General features: G+C 56.3%; 1 protein-coding gene and 1 pseudogene across 1 annotated transcript in view; one reads left to right on the top strand and one right to left on the bottom strand.

The window, feature by feature from the left end:
- The window catches only part of MAN2B2 (mannosidase alpha class 2B member 2), a 29,173-nt gene extending 20,298 nt beyond the window's left edge, over window positions 1-8,875 (bottom strand). The window contains exons 1-6 of the mRNA XM_072735173.1: window positions 8,738-8,875; window positions 6,667-6,813; window positions 4,132-4,237; window positions 2,335-2,507; window positions 1,472-1,671; window positions 126-303 (exon numbers count right to left, since the gene is read on the bottom strand). Coding sequence (XP_072591274.1) covers window positions 126-303; window positions 1,472-1,671; window positions 2,335-2,507; window positions 4,132-4,237; window positions 6,667-6,813; window positions 8,738-8,875 — 942 coding nt within the window. The remainder of the gene's footprint in view (window positions 1-125; window positions 304-1,471; window positions 1,672-2,334; window positions 2,508-4,131; window positions 4,238-6,666; window positions 6,814-8,737) is intronic.
- A 2,936-nt stretch (window positions 8,876-11,811) lies between these two features.
- LOC112922750 (epididymis-specific alpha-mannosidase-like) lies at window positions 11,812-19,863 on the top strand (annotated as a pseudogene).
- Window positions 19,864-20,529: the final 666 nt, after the last annotated feature.

Here is a 20,529-nt window from a genome sequence, read left to right as displayed (position 1 = left end):
AAGAGGCACCGCCTCGGATCTGAGATGGCTGTCTGGCCTGTCCCCTGGAAAGAGCATGGTTGGGTGAGACTGGACAGGAATCCAGGGCTGTGGTCTGGACACTGAGGCCTGGGATCCTGCCTTACCCAGGGCCAGAGGAGGTGCGGTGTCCGGAACCAGGTGGCCCGCGCCTTCACATTGTCCACAAGGAGACTGACATAGTAATTGATATTGTCCCAAGTGATGGGTACAGACTTCGGGTGAAGTACCCTGTCTGGCGGTGAGTTCCGGAAGACAGCAGTGCCTTCCCAGTTAAAGCCTTCCCTGCAGGGGAGAGAAGGGTTAGCAGAGCCCCGCCCTGAGAGGGGAGGCAGCTCGGGGTCCAGGAGGACAGGCAGGTGCAGCCAGGTCACAGGGCAGCTCAGGGTGTACAGACCGGCGCTCAGGCCTTCTTCTCACACCTGTGTGATGGGCAGGTCAGTGGTGGCCGACAAGAGCTCCTTTGACAGATGGGGCTCAAATCCACATGTCACAGTTCGCCAGCTGTGGGGCCTGGAACACGGCCCCTTCCTGGGCCCACACTGCCTCCCCTGCCCCATGGAGCCCACAGTCTGCATTCCCACTGGGGATCTCACGGAGGCCACTGTGGTACCCTCAGACCTGAGTCCAAAGCCCAGAGCAGGGCTGGGGCAGGGTGAGGCTGTGATGCACAGTGCCCTGGGCTGCGAGTGTAAGGGGGAGCCCAGTCTCAGGAGGTGACATGGAGGTAAGTTGGTGTCATACTTCAAAACTCAGAATTAATGCGAAACAAATGGTGATGAACAGAATACCAACATTACCCCCAAGCGCAAGGGCAGTATTCGGATTTTCCCTTTTGTCTTAGGCTCCAATTTGGTCTGTATGACACAGACCCCGAGATCGACCCTGAGGGTCCGGATGCTCCAGTTAGGGTCCCCCCTGCCTCATTCCAAGCAGCATGGAGTGACATAGGGGTGAACCGGGCCAGCATCCAGGAGTGGCCACTTGGATCCTCAGAGCTTCAGGTCTCCTCATCCATTAATGTCCTGATGGTTGTTAGAATCAATAAAGGACATCAGTGGAAAACCCTGGAGACCTTGCCTGGTGCACATCGTGGGCTAGAGAAGAGGTCCTGAAATCCTTCACCTTGCCCAATAATCTCTCCTTTTCCAGGATAGGGGAGCTCAATTCTCTATGGCATCAAGGTCGAAAGGGCCAGAGTGAGTTGGACCTAGGGCCTCTCAACCCAAGAGCCCACAGCCTGGCTGTACCCATGCTGTAGAGGCCTGGAAATAGTCTGTCCAAACCAACCTGACCCTGCCACTGCGGGCCCTGGGACCCTGGCTGAGTGACCTTGCCTCAGTTTCTCTTTGTGTAAGCCAGAGTGTCCCAAGAGGATGCACGGGAGGGTGGGTCGTTTCTCAGGTAACACAGGGAGAGTGCTTTGAACTGGGCTCCCCAGGAAGGTGCTCACGAGCAGTAGTCGTACTGGTCCAAGACATGCGTGAAGATTTCCTGCTGAGCTGACAGGGATGGGGACCCTCGCCACACAAACTGCAGCCCCTGCAAACCCAGAGGGAACAGAGTGACAGCCCAGGGGCAACACAGAAGCCCTGGTTCTGCCTCCCCCAGCTCCACTTGGGTCTCCCTCAGTGGTTCCAGGGGCCATCCCCTCTACTGCCTCCTCTAGATTCCCTCTGACCCCCCCAAGGCCATCCATGTTTGTGGAAATTGCCCTCTAGTCGGAGCCAGCCTGCTTGCTCACTGCCTGCCACCCCCGCCGCCTGCCCTGGGGAAGGACCCTCTCTACCAAGGCCTGCCAGCAAAGCTCATTCTGGCTCTGCTTGACGACCTCCTGGCACAGGAGCCGCTCACCTCTCACTAATCCTCTGGTCTGTTTCTTCATTGCTCTCATGACTGGGACCCGCTCAGGGTTACAAAGCAGGGGGAAATCCTGGTTCTATTAAGCACTGGCTCTGGGACGATGCACATGTTCCTTGAGTCCCCCGGGACTCGGTTTCTGCATGGGAGGAATGGGGAGGGCCCCACGCAGCTCACAGAGTCAGCAGCGGCAGAAATGAGCTGACATGGGAAGTGAACTCTGCGCACAGCGTGGCATGAGGTGGGGCTCAGGACCATGTTCTCCTCTTGCCCAGCTAGAGCCCACCTGCACCTTTGTCTACCGCTGCGGGCCGCAGCTAGCATTTGTCCCAGAGCGTTATTACCCGAGTAATCCCGGACACGATACTCGCTACAGCAGGGGCTTGGTAACGTGCCCTGCACACAGAGGGAAGGACCAGGGGCAAGAGGCAGCAGCGGATGTGGCTCACGGCTCACCTGTGAATTCTGCATGGTGTTCTTCAGGGCATAGTCGATGCGGGAGATGATGTGGGCATGGAAGCCCGCCAGGGCAAAGAGGGTGGGGGTCGTGGCAGATGCACCAAAGGAGTCGATTTGCCAGGAGAACCTCGGCCGGATCCCAAAGGTTTCGTACAGGAAGCCGTGTCCTTCTGCAAAGAGAGCCCTGCCTTGCTGGTGACAGGAGGGTGGTCCCTCCCCACCTGCTCACTCAGGGCCCCTGCCTTTCCAGGGGGCTGGAGTGCCATCCTGGGGTGTGCTGCAAGAGGGCCTAACACAGAGAGTGCCACAGCAGGATCACCCGATGTTCCATGTACTCATTCACGACTGTAGAGCCACCCCATGAGTCTGATGTCAGGTTGAGTGCTGCAGGGGAAAGAAATTCCAGACTAATGCCAGACATTGGTTCTTGTTCCCCAGGCCTGCCACCACGTACTGTGTCAGAAAACCCAGGGCGGGAAGCAGAAGAGACGATGAAGGAGCAGCAGTGGGAAGACCTCTGGGTTGTGGGGCCTGAGCTTGTCAGGGAATGCTCAACAGCATCACTGGATCGGGGGCGGGTAGCTTGAGGAACAGTCCTCTCTACAGACAGGGAGCCAGAGCAAGCCAGGCCTGACGGTACCCTGCCCAGCTCAAGAGATCAATTTTCATTGGCTTTAGCTATTCATGGCTAGAAAGTACCATTGTTCAAGCCGGGGTCAGGGGAGACAGTGTGAGCAGGTCATTAGACAGCATCCCTTTCCATCCTTCTGGTTTACACCAAGGGTAAATGGGGCCCCTGTGTCATGGAGTGACCTCAGGTCTTGGCTGCAGTCACAGGCCTGAGTGAAGACCCGGCCCATCCACTGACTTTTGGCTCTTCTTTGGTCAGGATCATCTGAGCACATGGAAACTGGAGACCGTGTGCCCACACCGTGTGCCCACAGCAGCCTGCGGAGAGGACAGGGTGAGCTGCTGCTCCTGAGGGCATTCGGTACATGGAGAGGAAAGTGTATCTAGGACAAAGGTGCATGGTAATGGTGGTGGTGGTGATGGTAGCCGTAGTGGTAGCTGCACCGGGCAGAGACAGGGCTTGTGGCCTAGGAGGTCCCTGAGGGGTGATGGCCATGAAGTGGGAGTGGGTGGCGGTATTTGCTGGGGTGTGGATGGGCCTGTGAAGTCACGAAGCTAGTTGTGATGATGCTGGAAATTATGATGGTGGTCATCGTGATGCGGACACAGGTGGTGTATGTGGGGCAGTGGCAGTCAGTGTGGTTGGTGGTAGTAAGATGATACAGGTGGTAGTGGTGGTGGCCCTTGGGGGAAGGCTGGAGGGTGACCGTGCTGGTGCTGTGGCCTTGTATGTACAGGTGGGGAAGGCAGCAATGGCATCTAACCTCACTACTCATTTTCTGGGAACCACAGGCTCCACTCCCAGTGCTCTAATGAATTGTCCGAATTTGATCCTCACAAGTACTCTGGGACGTAGGCAGTGCCATCACACTCATTTAAGTCATGAGGAAACAGAGGCCCAGGGAGGTGACGTCCCTTGCCTGGGTCACAGGATTGGGAATGGGCAGAGGCAGGACAGCGCCAGGCCATGTGGTCTCTAGTCCATGTCCACACCCCTGCACTCAGCAGCACTGGCAGGAGGACGCCACTCGCCAATGCCTGTTTCTACTGGCCTCAGGGTCCTGCTCAGAGGGGAAATCAGGGCTCAGACCTGGGCTCAGACACCCAGTCCCAGACTGATTGGAGGCCCCAGGAGATCCGGGGGATGGGGAAGAGGGACCTCACCTGTGAGCTGTAGGATCTGGTCATCAAAGTGGGCCACGGTCTCATCATGCATGACCTGGCCCCCGATGACAAACTCCAGGCGTCTTGTGGCCAGGAGATGGCGGACCTTGGTGACAAGCAGAGAGAATGAAGCCAGGATAGAACCCCACAGTAGGGCTGGGTCTGTGGGGACATGCCTCCAGCGTCTCATGGTGTCCTCCATCAAAGTCCTCCTGTGCCTTCATTCTGCAAGAGCAGCAGGTCAGCACTGCCTCCCACCCCCCGCGCCGGCACCTGGCCCTTGGCTGTACTTGATCTCTGTTGTGTCCACCTCTGTCTCTACTTCTGTCTCTACATCCATGTCTACCTTTTCTCTACCTCTGTTTCTACCTCCTCGTCTATCTTTTCCTGTGTCTCCATGTCTGTATCTACATCTGTTACCTTTTCGCTGTGGAAATAATTTGAAATTTCTGAAAGACTTGCAAGAAGTATGCAAGCGGCTCCCGGGTAATCTGAGCCCTTCCGCAGATTGGTTCACTGTGAACCTTCTTCACCTGTTTGCCGTAGCGCTCCCCCATCTCCTTGTACCCTGGGAGGGTTTTCTCTAAACCATTTGAAATTACCAGTTAGACATAGCAGCCTTCGGCCCAGGTCCTTCACTGTGCTTGTCAGGAGAGGGTGCTTATAACCATAGTGTAACATAGTGTAAGGCTGCACATAGGACATTTGACACGGATGCAACAGTGCAGCTAATCCAGTGTGAGAAGCAGAGCCCGCGCCCATGATTGCGAGGCTCCTCCTCGGGATTCCACAGGCTGCAGGGTGAAGAGCCCCCAGTTTGATTGGGGGGACTGACTCTCTGCTTTGCCTTCTCAGCTTTACTACCCTGGGCACGTCTCTAGCCTCCCTGACGTTCACGATCGGTGACTGCTCTGAAGGAAGGTGAATGGCAGGGAGGGGACCAGGTCCACAGCGTCCTCCCAGGTGTTCCCGTCCTGCATCATCTGGCCTGTCCACTCCGAGGAGGGGGAGGTCACTCCCATTTGCACAGGTGGGCCCCCCAGCTCACAGCGTGCACCCCTGCCTGAGGCAGAGCCGGGTCCCAGGCTGCCTCCCTGTGGGGTGAGGCCTCTGTGACCCTGCAGCCTGTGATGCCTCCTGCAGCCCACTAACTCAGGGACTGTGGCACCTGGGAGGGCAGCCAGCTGCGTGCCCGTGGGGCCAGGGGTCAGTGGGGTCAGTGACGCAGGAGGTGGGGTTAGGGCCCCTCCGGAGTGCTGAGGTCAGAAGTGACCCCATTCAGCACCAGCTGAGTGCCCGGTTGGCTTGCCAGGCTGACACTTTACACCAATCACCACGAGGCTGATTAAAACCCAACCTGTCTATTGTGGACATTGCTGCTATAAACATTGGGGTGCAGGTGTCCACAATAGCCAGACTGTGGAAGGAGCCTAAGTGTCCATCGAAAGATGAACGGGTAAAGAAGATGTGGTCTATGTGTAAGTGGAACATTCCTCAGCCATTAGAAACGACAAATACATAGAAGATGGGCTTGATTGAGCTCATAATATTTTTTGTAGAGTTTTTCCTGGCTGTGGAAAAACTCAGGCTGGTAAGCATTTCTCTGTTTAAAGTCCTACAAGGCAATTTGAAATAATTCATTCTTCTTACCCAACTTCTAAGTGCTCTTTTTCTTACCAAGCCTAATATAATTGAGGGAAATGTCGAGGTGCTGGCTTAAGGCTGCACACTGACATCTGGATCATGTTCAAAGCCTTATTAACATTGTACCTAAAATGATAGGCCATTTTGCCTCAGTTACTTGCCAAAATAACCATTTCTAAGTTAAGGAAATTTTGAGGTAGTCTTAACAGCATTCTTGTTGTATTTCATTTTAGATTGTAAGCTCAATGGCAGGGACACTATATTGTTAAATAAGCTTTTATATAGCAACCATTGCAGTATACTCTTGGTGCTTAATAAATGTTTATGATTATTAAGAATAATAATAAAAAAAAGAAACGACAAATACCCACTATTTGCTTCGACATGGATGGAGCTGGTGGGTATTATGCTGAGTGAAATAAGTCAATCGGAGAAGGACAAACATTATATGGTCTCATTCATTTGGGGAATATAGAAAATAGTGACAGGGAATAAAGGGGAAAGGAGAAAAAATGAGTGGGAAATATCAGAAAGGGAGACAGAACATGAAAGATTCCTAACTCTAGGAAACGAACTAGGGGTGGTGGAAGGGGAGGTGGGCAGGGAGTGGGGGTGACTGGGTGACGGGCACTGAGGGGGGCACTTGACAGGATGAGCACTGGGTGTTATTCTATATGTTGGCAAATTGAACACCAATAAAAAATACATTTATAAAAAACAAAACAAAAGAAAACAAACAAAAAAACCCCCAACCTGTCCTGGGGGCGGTGTCTGAGCACAAATCTGAGGTAACAAGCCTGGGAACCGCCCAGTGTGTCTGGGCCTGAGCTTCAAGTCACACAGCCCCTGGCACCCCACCCTCCCCCAGGAGGCCCCTGCAGGTGGGGGTACCTGGCGTTTCTGCCTGTAGGAGGCGATGCCTTCCCACCACAGCCGGAAGTACTCCTGCTCCACGGCGATGAACCTGCGCTGCTTCTGGAGCATCAGCTGCTCCACCACCGTGGTATAGACGTTGGCAGCATAGGCCCGCAGGCTCTCCTGGGGAGGGGGCCGCCGTCACACCAGCCCTTGGGGAGGCTCCCAGACTCTTGGCCCCAAGGCTCCAGGAGCAAACTCCAGAGTGACATCGTGTCCCTGGGCCCCACCACCCCCTGGAGGCATCTGCCCAGGGCTCTTCCTCTGCTTCTCCCTCTGCTGCTCACATGGAGGACCCCGGGTGCCCTGTAGGTGCTGGACACCCAGTGCCGGCTGGGCCTGAGAGGGCCTCATGACCCTCCCACCTCTGCTGAGATCCTGCTGTTCTCGGGACGGAGGTGACGTTCCAGACCGTGACACACGACATGGGCGGGAGGATGTGCCAGCCTGAACCAGGGATCAGGGACAGCTTCCCCAGGGGGCCCTTAGGGTGTGGAGACAGCGCAGTGCAGCCATGGAGTGACAGGGGAGGGCGTTCAGGGTGCCCTCGGGGCCTGCCTGGGCTGAGATGAGGGGAGCTGGTGTTGAGACCAGAAGCTGAAAAGAACTGCCCCCGGCCCCCTGGCTGGTCTTGGGCACCTGCCTGCCAACCTCCCCTCCCTGGCTGGGGGCTCCCAAGATGCAGCCGCACCTGTTTCTCATAGCTGTCTCCAGGCTGGCACACGGCGGTACCCAGACCTGCTCCTTGAAAGGAGTGAATAAGGGCAGTCCCCGTGGCTCAGCGGTTTGGCACCGCCTTCGGCCTGGGGTGGGATCCTGGAGACCCTAGATCGAGTCCCATGTCCAGCTCCCTGCATGGAGCCTGCTTCTCCCTCTGCCTGTGTCTCTTTCACTCACTCTCTGTCTCTCTAATAAATAAATAAAATCTTAAAAAAAAAAAAGGAGTTAATGAGCCTGGGCTGAGAGGCTTCAGGAGTGGGCGGTGGGGGTCATTCCTTGGTGCCCTCAGGCAAGTCACCAACCCTCTCTGGGCCTCAGTTTCCTCCTCTGTAACTGAGGGGTGCAAGCTCGTTCCCCCCTTTTAGCCATCTCCAAGGGCCCACGAGTGTCCCCCAAAGGCTGCCCAGTGAGTCCAGGACCAGACTCCCCCACTGCCCAGAGTCACATCCTCCTGCTGCCTCTCTCTCCTGATGAGTCCAGCTGCCCACTTAGCAACGACATCAGAAAGTTACCAGATCCCTAATCCCAGAGACTGTTTGTTCTCTACTGGGTTTCCTGCCTCTTCCCACAAAAGAGCTGGAGGCAGCCTAGGTGACAATATTCAGTCACCAGCCCAGATTCCTGGACAAATCTGAGGCTGTTTTCTCTCCTTTTCCATCATTCATCATTCATTCCTTCATTCCTTCATTCAGTGATTCCTGGTGCACCTCTTGTGTCTGAAATGTATGGAGTGTCAGGAAATAAAATGATCGAACCTGTGCCCTGTGAAGCTAGCCTTTAGTGGGGACAAGGACTGTCCACTAGCCCTCAAGTAATGTGGCAGGAAGGGAGGATGGGGAAGGAAATAGGGCACAAACAGGGATGCCAGGGAGGCCTGGCCAGGAAGCACCTTTTGTGGAGCCCCCCCAAAGGATGGGGCAGATTGAGTCCTGCAGGTGTGTGGAAGGATAGCCTTCTGGGCAGAGGAACAACCAGTGCAAAGGGTGGGAGGCCTGTGCCATCCTATGGAAGGGGGACGTGGAGGCTCCGAAACGGGACATAGTCCACCCAGGGTGCCCCAGTCTCGCACTGGGACCATGGCCTGAGTCAGGTTCCCACCTCTTCATCCCACTTTCCTTGTCACGGATGGGGACACTGAAGCCAGAGAACAGCAGCACCGAGCCCTGGTCAGTGTCCTCTGTCTCCAGCAGAGTCAGGACTCACACAGGCTGGTCCCCCGCCCCCCCCAGGTGGCAGCTGACCCCAGGCTTCTAAGCCACACTGGGATCTGACAGGAGAAGGAGGCTGAGCTCCAGGGGTGTGTGGGGAGCAGAGACCAGGCACCTACCTGCACCGTGTAGATCCAGCCCACGTCCATGTGACTGTGGGGCACCACGAACACCCTGATGGGGCTCACGGGCTGAGCCACCAGGAACCGCAGCAGCAGCAGCTGTGTGAGCACGGGGAGCCAGCCGACCGACCACATGCTGCTGCCAGGGGTGCCGGGGGCTGCTCTGGCTGTCCCCGCAGGCCACCAGGGACGGGTCCCCTAGACAGACAGCAGGGATCAGCACACTTGGGGGAGGAGCTGACAGGAACAGGAGGAGCAGGGCCAGCAGAGGTGCTGCTGTCACCTGAGTTAGGCCAGGGGTGGCACATGGACACCAACTTTCCTGCTCCGCCCTCCCCTCCAGTCCTGTCCTCGCTTCCACTTCTTTTCTTTTTTTTTTTATGATATTAATTATTTATTCATGAGGGACACACAGAGAAAGACACATAGGCAGAGGTTCCCTGCAAAGAGCCCAATGCAGGACTTGATCTGAGGACCCCGAGATCACACCCGGAGCCAAAGGCAGATGCTCACCCATTGAGTCACCCAGGTGCCCCAATAATGTCCACATCTAAGCAGAATCCCAAGCCCCAGGGCAGCTCTCCAGGGATGCTTCCCCCCTTGGAGCCCTACCTCTAGGAAGTCAGCCTCCATACCCAGGTCCCTGTAGCAGCTCTGAAGGGGCCACACAGAGAGGGGCTAAGGCGTCCCACCCACAGCCTGGACTGGCTCTGCAGCTACCCCTCCTGACCCCGCCCCCATCCAGCTCCAAGAGTCCCAGCCGAGTCCTTACTGGAAGATGCTCATGAAGGATGCTGAGCCAGACTCACCCAGCTGCATCACTCCTGAATTCCTCACCCCAGAAAGTCTGGTGCTGATTTAAGTTGCGGTCCTCAAAACATTAGGAATCCTGTCTCCCCAGCGTCCAGTCAATGACCAGAAGCCTCCTTGGGGAAGGGGTGGAGGAATGCTTCCAATAGGCCCCTGCCGGGCCCTGCAACTCCTTTCTCCTAGGGACCCGGGGTCTCCTTCCATCTATGGGTTTTGGGTTTGGAACCTGAGTCGGGCTGGCACCTGAGCAAGGGGTCTGGACGTTTCATCGGGATGGGTACCCTCAGTGTCTGGACCCAGTCATCCTGAGTGGCTCCTGAGACAACAGGCACAGGGGGTGTGTCACCTGTCTGTTCTTTCCCCCCAGGAGCACGTTTCCCGTACCCTCCGCAGCTGGCAGTGGGTCCCGCTGCCATTCTGACCTCACTGGGTTCACGGGGACCAACCTGGCCTTGCTTCTGGCTGCTGGGTGCTGGCCCCTGGGCTCTTATGTGTGTCCTCTTACCTGCAGAGCCCCCAGCACACCCAGTGCTGCCCTGGCCCCACTTCATTGGCCGGGCTGGTTGGGGGCAGTCCATCTCCGAGCTCCCTGTGTGCTGTAGCTTGGTAAGACGAGTGTCCCTGGGCCTCCCGTGAGCACTGTCACCCAGAGGCTTCTCACCTCACACACTGTCCCCTGGGAGCCCATGCTCACCTGCCCAATCTCTGATCCCTCCCTCTCCCTCCAGAGGTCACGGTGGACCTGGCACTTCCTCTGTACGCAGAGTGGACGACTCTCTCTCCGCTGCCTCCCCGAGCTTGGTCCGTAGCGGGTGAGCATGGTCTACTGGAGCTGCAAGATACCACAGCATGGAGCTCCAGCTCCAGACATAATTTGTCAGGGTTGCAGGCTGGGTGCCCCCAGGGCTGGGGAGAGCGTGGGGGCCGCTTGGGTGCCATCCTCCGAACGCCAGCTCTCCCTGATGAGGGGGCTGGCCTTCCCTGCAGACGAAGCTGCTGCAGAGTAGGAGCAGAACTCTCTGGGAACAGGCCCTGGAATGCTCAGCCTCAGGAGGCTATTTTGGTTTCTGGATTCTGTGACTTCTGTGACATCTGTCCCTGGTCACTAACCGTTTTCTGGAGAAAGCCGGTATGAGCCGTGTTTTCCGTGCTCCAGTGAGATGCCCCTCAGACGCTGCACAGTTGAGTCAAAGCCCCAGGAAAAGCACACACGGTGCTGGGTGCTCCCTGGGGGCAACGTTAATGTGTGCCCAGTGCCACACATGGGTCCTCTGGCCTGTGCCCCCGATCCGGGCCACCGCACCCACTAGGTGCCCAGGACTTGTTCTGGGTGATCTAGAAAAAGGAACGTCCTGAACTTCCTTTGTGGGTCTGTAGGAGGTTGTGGGATAGGTGCACCTGCACCATCTCCCAATTAATCCCTGTGACTTCAGTGTTATCTGTGCTCTGCAGCAGCTGGGACGGGCCTGGAGGCTCTGGCAGTCTGTTGGTCAAAGTGCCTGGGGGCTGCTGCCAGTGCCACTGACTTTCTGGGCCACAGCCTCGATCCTGGAAACCTCTTGCCTCCAACCTTCCATAGCTCCCAGTGTCTCCCCTCCAGAGCCTGATCCTCTGCCTGAGTTTTAGAGCCTTTCAGATTTCTTCACCCTGCCTTTCTGGCCTCACCCCCACCCCCTGGACTCCATTCCTTCCGGCAGCTGCTGTTGGGCCCCACTGCTCCCCATCCTCATGACCCGTTCCCTCTGCCGTGTTCTGGCTGCTGTGGTTCATCCAGCTGCAGTGAGCCAGCTTCCTCCCTCCACCAGCGCTGCCTGGCCACATTCTCCAAGCACCTCCAGCCTTTCCCGCCCCAGGCCCTTTGTCCATGCTGTTCCCTGCCTGGGAAGCACCTCTTTCCCTCTCTGTCTTGCTGAAAGGCTCTCAGAGACCCCTTCATGGCTTCCCACCCTTGCGACATAGCATTCACTCTGTTAGACCCTATTATGTGTGTGTGGTTCACATCGTCCTCACCCACAGCTCGGCCCGCCATGAGGCTTTGTAGGGCCACTGCAGGATTCAAACCTGAATGAGGCACTTTCTCCTGGCACTTTCTCCCCGAAGTGCACGTGAAGGTGATTGTATGACATGGTCGTGACCCCTGTTCCCTGGAGGATCTAGGTGGTCTCCAGTGTGCAAGGTATGAAGTTCAGTCCAGTACACCTCCCAACCCCACCTCTTACCTGCTGCAGGAGCACCAACCAGTCCACTAGGTGCTCAGAGAGATGGGCTTCCCCAACCTGCCTGGCCAACGAAGTGGGGCCAGGGCAGCACTGGGTGTGCTGGGGGCTCTGCAGGTAAGAGGACAAACATAAGAGCCCAGGGGCCGGCACGCAGCAGCCAGAGGCAAGGTCAGGTCAGTCCCCGTGAACGCAGTGAGGTCGGAATGGCAGCGGGACCCACTGACAGCTGCGAAGGGTACGGGAAACGTGCTCCTGGGGGGAAAGAACGGACAGGTGACACATACCTATGCCTGTCGTCTCAGGAGCCACTCAGGATGGCTGGGTCCAGACACTGAGGGTACCCATCCCGATGAAACATCCAAACCCTGAAGGCAGCTGTCCACAGCCCTGCAGCCACAGAGCATGAGGAAGTCCCCTGCCGTGGGGTCCATCACAATTCTGTCCTCATCACTCCAAAGATCCTCTTGAGAGAGGAGGTGGCAGGTGGGAGGATGGCCCAGTAGCCAGCATAGGGGGTATGGGGAGCACCTGGAACCAGGGGAGGGCCAGACAACTTCTGAGCCTCCCTGGTCAGGACATGGAAGGCAGAGTCCTCAGGCTAGCCTTGGGATGCTTCTGAGTCAGGCCTCGTCCCCCAGCTGGACAGTGCTTGAGGGACCAGCCCCACCTCAAATTCCCTGTGTGCACCCTTGCACTGGACCGTCCCTGTCCCTGTCTGTGCCTCGGTTTCCTCTTGTGGAAAATGAACGCCTCGTGTGGGGTGTCCTAGGATTCAGGTTGAGCGTGCCTGACTCATGCCAGGTGATGCTGCAGAGACTCTGCCCAGCAGCTTCTTCCAAGCACTGAGCGTGGCCCGAAGCCAGATGGGTGCCCATGTCCTAGGCCTCGGGCCCTGTGATCCTGGGCAAGCTGGGCCGACCTCCCTATGGCTCTCTGCAGACCCGAGAAAGGGAACAAACCCAGGGCTGTGAGGGTCAGGGGGGACAATCCAGGTGAAGCCCCTGCTGGGAGCCTCTTGTGCTCTCAGTAATCAGTTCTTTTTCCTCCTGGGGGGGGGGGGGCCCAGAGGGATGTGTCCCTACCCTGCTCTGCCTGTGAGCTCAGGTCCCTTTGTCCCTTCCCGCTAGCCGCCACCTGCTGTGCAGGGGCTGCTGACAGTCCCCATGGGTCCACCCAGGACATCGGCTCCAGCTGAGCACAGAGCCTGGGGACAGGGGCCGCTCTCCCAGAACTCACATGGCCCTTTCTCTCTGGAGCAACCTTCTACCTAGCTCCCCTATCAGGCTGGACCCAACACACCCCCTCCTCACTCCTGCAGGACTGTGCACAGTGCGTCTTTGGGCCCTTTGTACTGGTGGGGAAACCGAGCTTCAGTGGGCTTAGTGCCCAGCTCATATGGTCAGAAGCAGTGGAGCTGGATTGGAGTGACAGTCTGTTGGAGTCCAACGTCAGAGCCTCTAACCTCTGTCTCCCTTCTCCACCCTGAGCTGGTGCTCTGTGCGTGGGATGGAGGGTGTGGGGTGGCCAGAGGGGGACCCGGACAGAGAGGCCTTCCTGTCCTCTGCCCCGACCGCCAACCTGGCAGTGTTTGTGCCCACAGAATTACTACCCCATGGCTCAGTCCGCCTTCATTGAGGACGGCAGAAGCAGGCTGGTGCTGCTGTCCAAGCAGGCACACGGCATGTCCAGCCAAGAGAACGGGCAGGTGGAGGTAGGAAGTGAGCCCTGCTGGTCACCCATGGGTGGGAGCAGGTGGGTGGCGGGGCCGGTCAGACAGCTCTTCCCTGCAGGTCATGCTCCATCGCCGGCTTTGGAACAATTTTGATTGGGCTCTGGATTATGATCTCACCCTGAATGACACCTCCACGGTCTACCCTGTGCTCTGGTTCCTGCTGGGACCCCAGTCTCTCACCACCAGCCTGCGTCAGAGGTGTGGGCTAGCACTGCAGCACCCACCCGTAGTGCTATTAAGAGAGCTGAATGGTGGGTGGGGGGACTGAATTGGGGGGTTATTTTCTAATTTTTTTTGTACATTTGGAACAGTGACAATAAATAAGCCCCCTTTAAAAAAAAAAAAAAGAGAGCTGAATGGTAAGGGAGTGTTCACCCCAGATGAGCCCCCCTGGCTGGGATGGACCTGGGGACCGTGTGGGCCACCATGATCTGGAAACTTTGATCAGAAAGGAGCTCAGGGGTCTCTGATCCAAGCCCTCGTTTAATGTGTGGGCAAAGTGTGTGCAAATACTTTCAGGCTTCACCCAAGCTTATACATGGAGTAGCGAGTACTTCTGAGAATCACACAGATTCCTCTTTGTATCCTCTCCCTGAGTATCCCTCACTTTCTGCTCTGAGGACTCTTTATCTTCCATAATATGACGTGTATGGCTAGATGGCTTCACCCCTACTAGATCAACATTAAAAGACTTGTTTTATTTGATTTCTGGGTGTGCTGTCACCAGGCAAGGTTAGTTCAAGTTCATGGTCTGATGTGCAAAATTCATGCATTGCCTCCACTCAAAATTCGTTGTTTTTTTTTTTAAGACTTTCTTTATTTATTCATGATAGACACATAGAGAAAGGCAGAGACATAGGCAGAGGGAGAAGCAGGCTCCCTGCGGGGACCCTAATGTGGAACTTATACCCAGGACACTTGTATTCATGCCCCGATCCAAAGGCAGATGTTCAACTACTGAGCCACCCAGGCGTCCCTCGGTCAAACTTCTTCAGATTTAAAACGGCCTATGTCTTTACAGACATAATTGAAGATGAGAAACAATAAGTAATGATCATGTGTAAATATGGTTCTCTGCAGCAGCTTTTAAAGAATGAATCATTTAGATACAGTTCGTATCCTTCCCTTAATCCTTGAACTGTTCCTTTCTACTCACTTGAGAGGTTTGGAAGAGAATGTGGTTATGATTTATCCTTGTTTCAGTGTTAGAGCAGGACCCTCCCAGGGCTGTAGAAGCGGGCAGGCTGCTGCTCACACGTGCACAAAACACGGGCTGAGTGCCTGCTGTGTGCTGCACCCTGAGGATGGGCAAGGGCCAGGCCTCTCCTGCAGGATTTCTCCTGAGCTATGGGCTGGGGGGCCATGCTCATACAGATCCAGGCTTCAGGGAGCAGAGGCAGTGGGACTGGGCAAAGGACAGGTCCTCTCCTGGAAGGAGGACCTTGGGTGCTTCTGAGCAGGGGACCAAGGATGACAAAACAAGGGAGGAGCTGACATCCCAGACCTTGAATTGAAACCGAGGCTCTGTGTGAACCTGCCCTGTGATCTAGAACAAACCACATCACCTCTCTGGGCGGTCGTCTCCCCATCTGTACTTGGAAACAGCTGGACTAGAGATTCAGGATCCTTCCAACTCTTAGACTCTGTGGTGTGGGCCCCTGGACGTGTGGGAGGGAAGGCATTCAGGTGGAAGGATGTCCGTGGGCAAAGGCTAGACGGGGGTGCCCGAGGCCCTTGGACCAGCAGGGGCTTCAGGCTGTCCTCCCTCAGGGCACGCGTTGGCAGGAGCCGGATCGCCCGGAATGGGGGCCAAAGTGTGCACAGCTCCTGGTGCCAGGAGGAGGTGCCGGGCCCAATCCTCATCCTGGCTCTGTGTGTCTGCCCTGCAGAGTCTGCCCAGCTTGTTCCAGGCCCCCCGAGGCAGCAAGAAGCCGTGACCCTGCCCCCAAGTCTGCACCTGCAGATCCTGAGCATCCCGGGCTGGAACTACAGCTCCAACCACACGGAGCACCTGCAGGATCTCCAGAAACGTGAGCCGGGTGTCCAGGGAACCAGAGTCACTCCTGCCTCCCCATGTCAACCTGGCCCCACGCCCATCACCAGACAAAGTGGGCTCCTCTCAGAGCTGTCCTGGCTCTGCATGGTCCCCTGTTCCCCTTATCTGCCCAATGGGGAGACCCAGGCCCACAGAGAGGCAGTGGGGGGACCGGGGTCCCTCAGTAGGCAGGACACCCAGTCGGCAGGGCCCCAGAGGAGGACCTGTCCACACCCAGTCTCTGAGGATCCCTTCTATCCCCACCACCAAACCCCAACCATCGTCCACCTTTGCCGGATGCTCAGCCTGCCGTGGAGTCTGCTTCCTTAGGGACTCCTCCTGGAGCCCAGAACAACTGAGTCCCACTCGTCCTCTGAACTCAGGAAGCCTGACTATCCGGGGCTTCCATTCATTCCCTGAACAAATGTCTCCTGTGCCAGGCAGTGGGTAATCAGCAGAGACGATGGTAGGCAAGGACCCTGGACTCACAGAGTTCTCAGACTAGACAGGGAAGCTGCCAAGTCACGTGCTGGGCCCTGACTGGAGGATTTGGGGCCAATGTGGGTGTTTCTATCCCTGAAGGCCATGGAGGGAAGGCCAAGGCTGACCTTTGCCATGTCCTGCTGCGGCTCCACCACCTGTTTGAGGAAGGCAAGGACCCGGTCCTGTCTCAGCCAGTGAGGGTCAATCTGCAGGTAAGTGCCCTCAGACCTGGGACAGGCTTCCTGGCTGTGGCCTGAAGGCCCAGCAGGGACACAAGCCCAGGGTGAAAATCCCCTCTGGCGAAGACATGGAAAAGAGATGCCTGTGGGAGCTCTGGCTCAACCCTGAGTGGGTGCTGTTGGGGGCGCAAGGGCACCTCACCCCCCTCTTCCTGCATTCATGTTGTTTCTCCTTCCTATACTCCCTTCCTGGGTCACATTGTCCTGCTGCCGGCCTTGGTCAGCGTGCTGGCTCTTTGCTTCTGCTCGTCCCTGTGGTCACCCACCGCATAGGCCTCCCAAGCAGATATATCCGCAGAAGCTGGGAATGCAGAGGCAATAAGGGCTGTGCCCCCTGTGCTTTCTCCTCCTTTCAATGCCAGGAAACTTCTTCAGAACCTTCCCATCTCCTGGACAACAGAAGGTCCCTTCTTTCAGGCCAGAATGGGCCGCCTGCCTCCCTCCCTGCACAGGAGGCTGGGTCTGTGCTTATTTGGCACAGGGGAGGGATCAGGATGCCTGGCCTCATCCCTGGAGCTGCCCGCTGAGCCATACCAGAAAGAAGGGGTCTGGATGCTGGAGGCAGCTCCTGTGCCTCCCACCCCCGAGTGTGCTCTTCTAGGACAGTGCCAGGGGAAGCATGTTGATCCCGGCCAGTGTCCTCATCTCTAAAATGGGGACACAGTTCCTGTCTGGGGATCTGCAGTAAGAATTAAGGAGGAAGTGTGTTGTGCCCAGGATGAGGCTGCCCCCCCTACTCTGCTTTACCTGCTCTGATCTGGGGCTCGGGGTAGCTCACCCTCTCTGTGCTCCTGTCTCTGCAGGCCGTGCTACAGTAGCTGGGGTCCGTGGGGGCTGTGGGGAGCACTCACTGACAGGGACCTGGGATGTGAACACACTACACCGCTGGAGCTGGAGGACACAAGAGCCTCCCCACCACAGAGGTTTGGGAGCCCCTGAATCAGGCCTTGCCTGGGTATCTCAGCAGCCCCCAGCCTGGCTCAGAGGTTGGGCCGACCTGTTAGATCCAGCTCTGCCCCTTATGGCCCTTGGGACCTTGAGCAGGCTCCTTAGCTTCTCTGAATCTGCCCCCTCCTGTATCTACCACAGGTCAGTGCGTGGGTGAACACCTGCATGTGTGTCTGCAGACCACACCCTCTGCCTCTGTTCTGGCTGAGTCCTGACCTGGCAAGCATATTCCAGGGGGTTCTGACACCTACCATGTTATGCCTCACATTGCACACACACCGTCAGCTCCTGGGGACCACAGGCAGCCTCATGCTTCCCAGTGTTTCCCATGCTGTTCCCTCTGCCTGCATGGCCCTTGTCCCTTTTCCTCTGACCTGCTCCTACTCAAGCCTCTATGAAATCCAGTGCTGGATCAGGTTCCTCCCTGCTGTCCTCTCCCCCTCTTTCCTGTTTGCTGTGGATCTTCTCTATGCACTGCACACAGCATAGTGCCATTTACATTGCTGGACATTTCACGTAGATGGATGGATGGTTGATAGATGTAAAGAAGAATGTATGTATGGATCGATGGATGAGTATGGACGTGTGAGTGTTTGAGTGAAAGGAAGAATGGATTCATGGATGGACTAATGAATCATGGATGGATGGATGGTTGGACGGGTGGGTGGATGAATGTATGAAATTTCCCTCTGAAGGTTGAATTTAGTGGAACCCAGTAATACAAAGAGCAGGCCCCACCAGATGACCTGAGGGAGAAAGCTTTAGGCATTGAGTGCTATACCCTATGGGGAATGAGGCCATGTATGGCCAGGACCACCTACACATTGCCCTCATGGGAAGGCAAGAATGCAAGGGGTCCATGGCAGTGGGAGTCTCCACAGGAAGGGGGCACCCAAGAGCCTTCATGATAGAACCATAAAAGAGTGGAGGCAGGTGCGGTATATGAGGGGGTTGTTGGTTGGAAACGTCCTGTGGAAGCAGGTGGCTCTAAGGTCTAAGGACAGACATCTCTGCTCCCCTAGGCAGCTCCAGATCTCACTCAACACCCCTGCAAGGCACCAAGGTCACCATGTACCTGAAGAAAATCCGGACATTATTCATCCACTTTCATAGCAGTAAGCCCAGGGCAGACTCTGAGGCCCCAGGGACCCCAAGAAAAAGAAGACGACCTAAGACATGAAAAAAGCATGCATGTAGGGATGGGGGATGAACAGCTGTCCACTTGATAGGCTAATGTAGAAAATGGTCAGATTAGGGGCTCATTGTGCTTTAAGTAAAATTTGTTTTATAGGAATGCCTAGGTGGCTCAGTGGTTGAGTGTCTGCCTTTGGCTCATGGTGTGATCCCTGGTCCAGGGATTGAGTCCTGTGTCAGGCTCCCTGGAGGGAGCCTGCTTCTCTTTCTGTCTACATCTTTGCCTCTCTCTATGTGTCCATCATGAATAAATAAATAAATCAATCTTTAAATAAAAATTGCATTATACAGACCCACACAGTCTCCTCGGGCACTAGAGCCGGCCTCTGTGATCCCCCCACCTGGATGATGTCTGCCCACACACTCACACTCCCCATGCATGTGCAGGAGTCTTCAGGAAGCTCCCATAAGGCAGTGAAATACCCAGCGTGACAGCAAAGGCACCCGCATACAGGCCCCATCCCTTCTCACCCAGGTCACGAGTGTTACGTGCGGGCCTACTGTGTGGCTAATGATGGGGTGGGAGGGGTGGGTACTGTAAGGGCCTTCAGAGCCTGTGGGTAGCATGAGGGCCTGGTGTCCATTCAGGATGGAAAGGTTACCCCCAGTCCTGGGCAGGAGTCATGGGAAGAGCAGGCTGACCTGAGGCCTGAGCCCCACAGACTGGGTGCTGAGACCAGGTGGCAGGATCTGCGGGGTATTTCTGTTCTCACTTCAGGGCTTCTGCGTGGCCCTCCATGGTCTATATTGGAAATGGTGCAAGTACCCAGTCCCGTGTGACCCTCTCCTAGGACAGGGACCTGGGGTGGGAGTTGGAGCTTGAAGGGGATTCCCCACACTTTCAGCTGCATGGACTCCAAGCTTCATGTGACGGATTGTCCAGTGAAACTGGACTGTCCTTTGTCATCACAGCCATCCTTAGGCACCCTTCCCGTGTACCCCATTGCCATTCTTGTGTGTCAGGCTCTGTCCTAGGCACCTGATATGATCTTGAAGCCTCTAGCATGCTGTGTGGTCTGGGTTCTTGACTCTGTCAGCGTGATCCATAACTTTCCCTGCCCCCTTTGCTGGGCTCCACCACTCACTCCACCTTGGGTCCCATTCTTCTCTGCTTCCTCCACCTTAGCCCTCTGGTTCCTCTGGGTGTCCCACCCCAGAGGCTTCGCCAGTGGTGTTCCCTCTGCCTGGAAACTCCTACCAAGTGGCCTGCACCCCTCCGTCCCAGACTTCATTCAGGTCTCGGCCCCAGGTCACCTTCTCCTCTGACCACTCTGTGGCAGGTGTCACCAGTACTGCCCTCTCCCCTGCCAGTCTCCTCCCCTTCCGGGCTTTGCCTTCCTTCACAGCCCTGCCCTTTGCTGTCATGGCTGGGATCATCTGTCTCCTACCACTGGATGTGTGCCTCACAGAGGAGGAAGCTTCTGGTTTTCCCCCTTGTATCCCCAGGCTGGAAGCAGACATAGGCACACGTGGCCTTGATCAATGTTTAATTCCTGAATCAAAGCTGCAGGGATGAAGGTTGTCTATGGCGTCTGCTTGGAGAAGAATGAAGAGGGGGAGATGGAGTCACCCTGACCCCACTGACCTTGTGCATCCAGGGTAGTTGGCCTGGGACTGACCAACACGTGGAAGGGCCCATCCCCAGGGACCCTCTGCCCTGGGGCCCCTCAGCCCAGCCCCAGCCTTCCCCAGGAGGGGCCCCATGTGCAGTGTCAAGGCTCTGGGTGATGAGGTCAGTCATCTATAGTGAGCCCTGGGGTGTGCTGGGGCCTTACAACCCCCCTACCTTACAGTAGCCCAAGGGCCTTACATGACCCTCACCCTGAGGGCGCTCAGGGTTGATGGTTCAAAAGCCATGACATGGGGACAGATTGATCTGATCTGAGGATTATCTGAAATCCTGCAAGGACCCGAGGGAGCTGGGTGTCCCTGGTAATAAAAGCTGACATGGGAGATCCGGTCACATCAGCCGAGGCTGCCCGGAGGGTACCGCACACCTGCTCCCGGCCTCCTGCAGCCTGAACTGGGCTGAGAGGCTGATATGCAGCACTGGGACCTTTACAACTCTGGGGGGAGAAGTAGGAGTTTGATCCAAGGCTTCTTTTAAGCTGGAATATTAACCATGAATT

Source organism: Vulpes vulpes, chromosome 14, assembly GCF_048418805.1.
Source record: "Vulpes vulpes isolate BD-2025 chromosome 14, VulVul3, whole genome shotgun sequence".
Taxonomy (NCBI): domain Eukaryota; kingdom Metazoa; phylum Chordata; class Mammalia; order Carnivora; family Canidae; genus Vulpes; species Vulpes vulpes.
The sequence above is the reverse complement of the archived record's forward strand: the minus strand, read 5'-3'. Positions and strand labels throughout refer to the sequence as shown.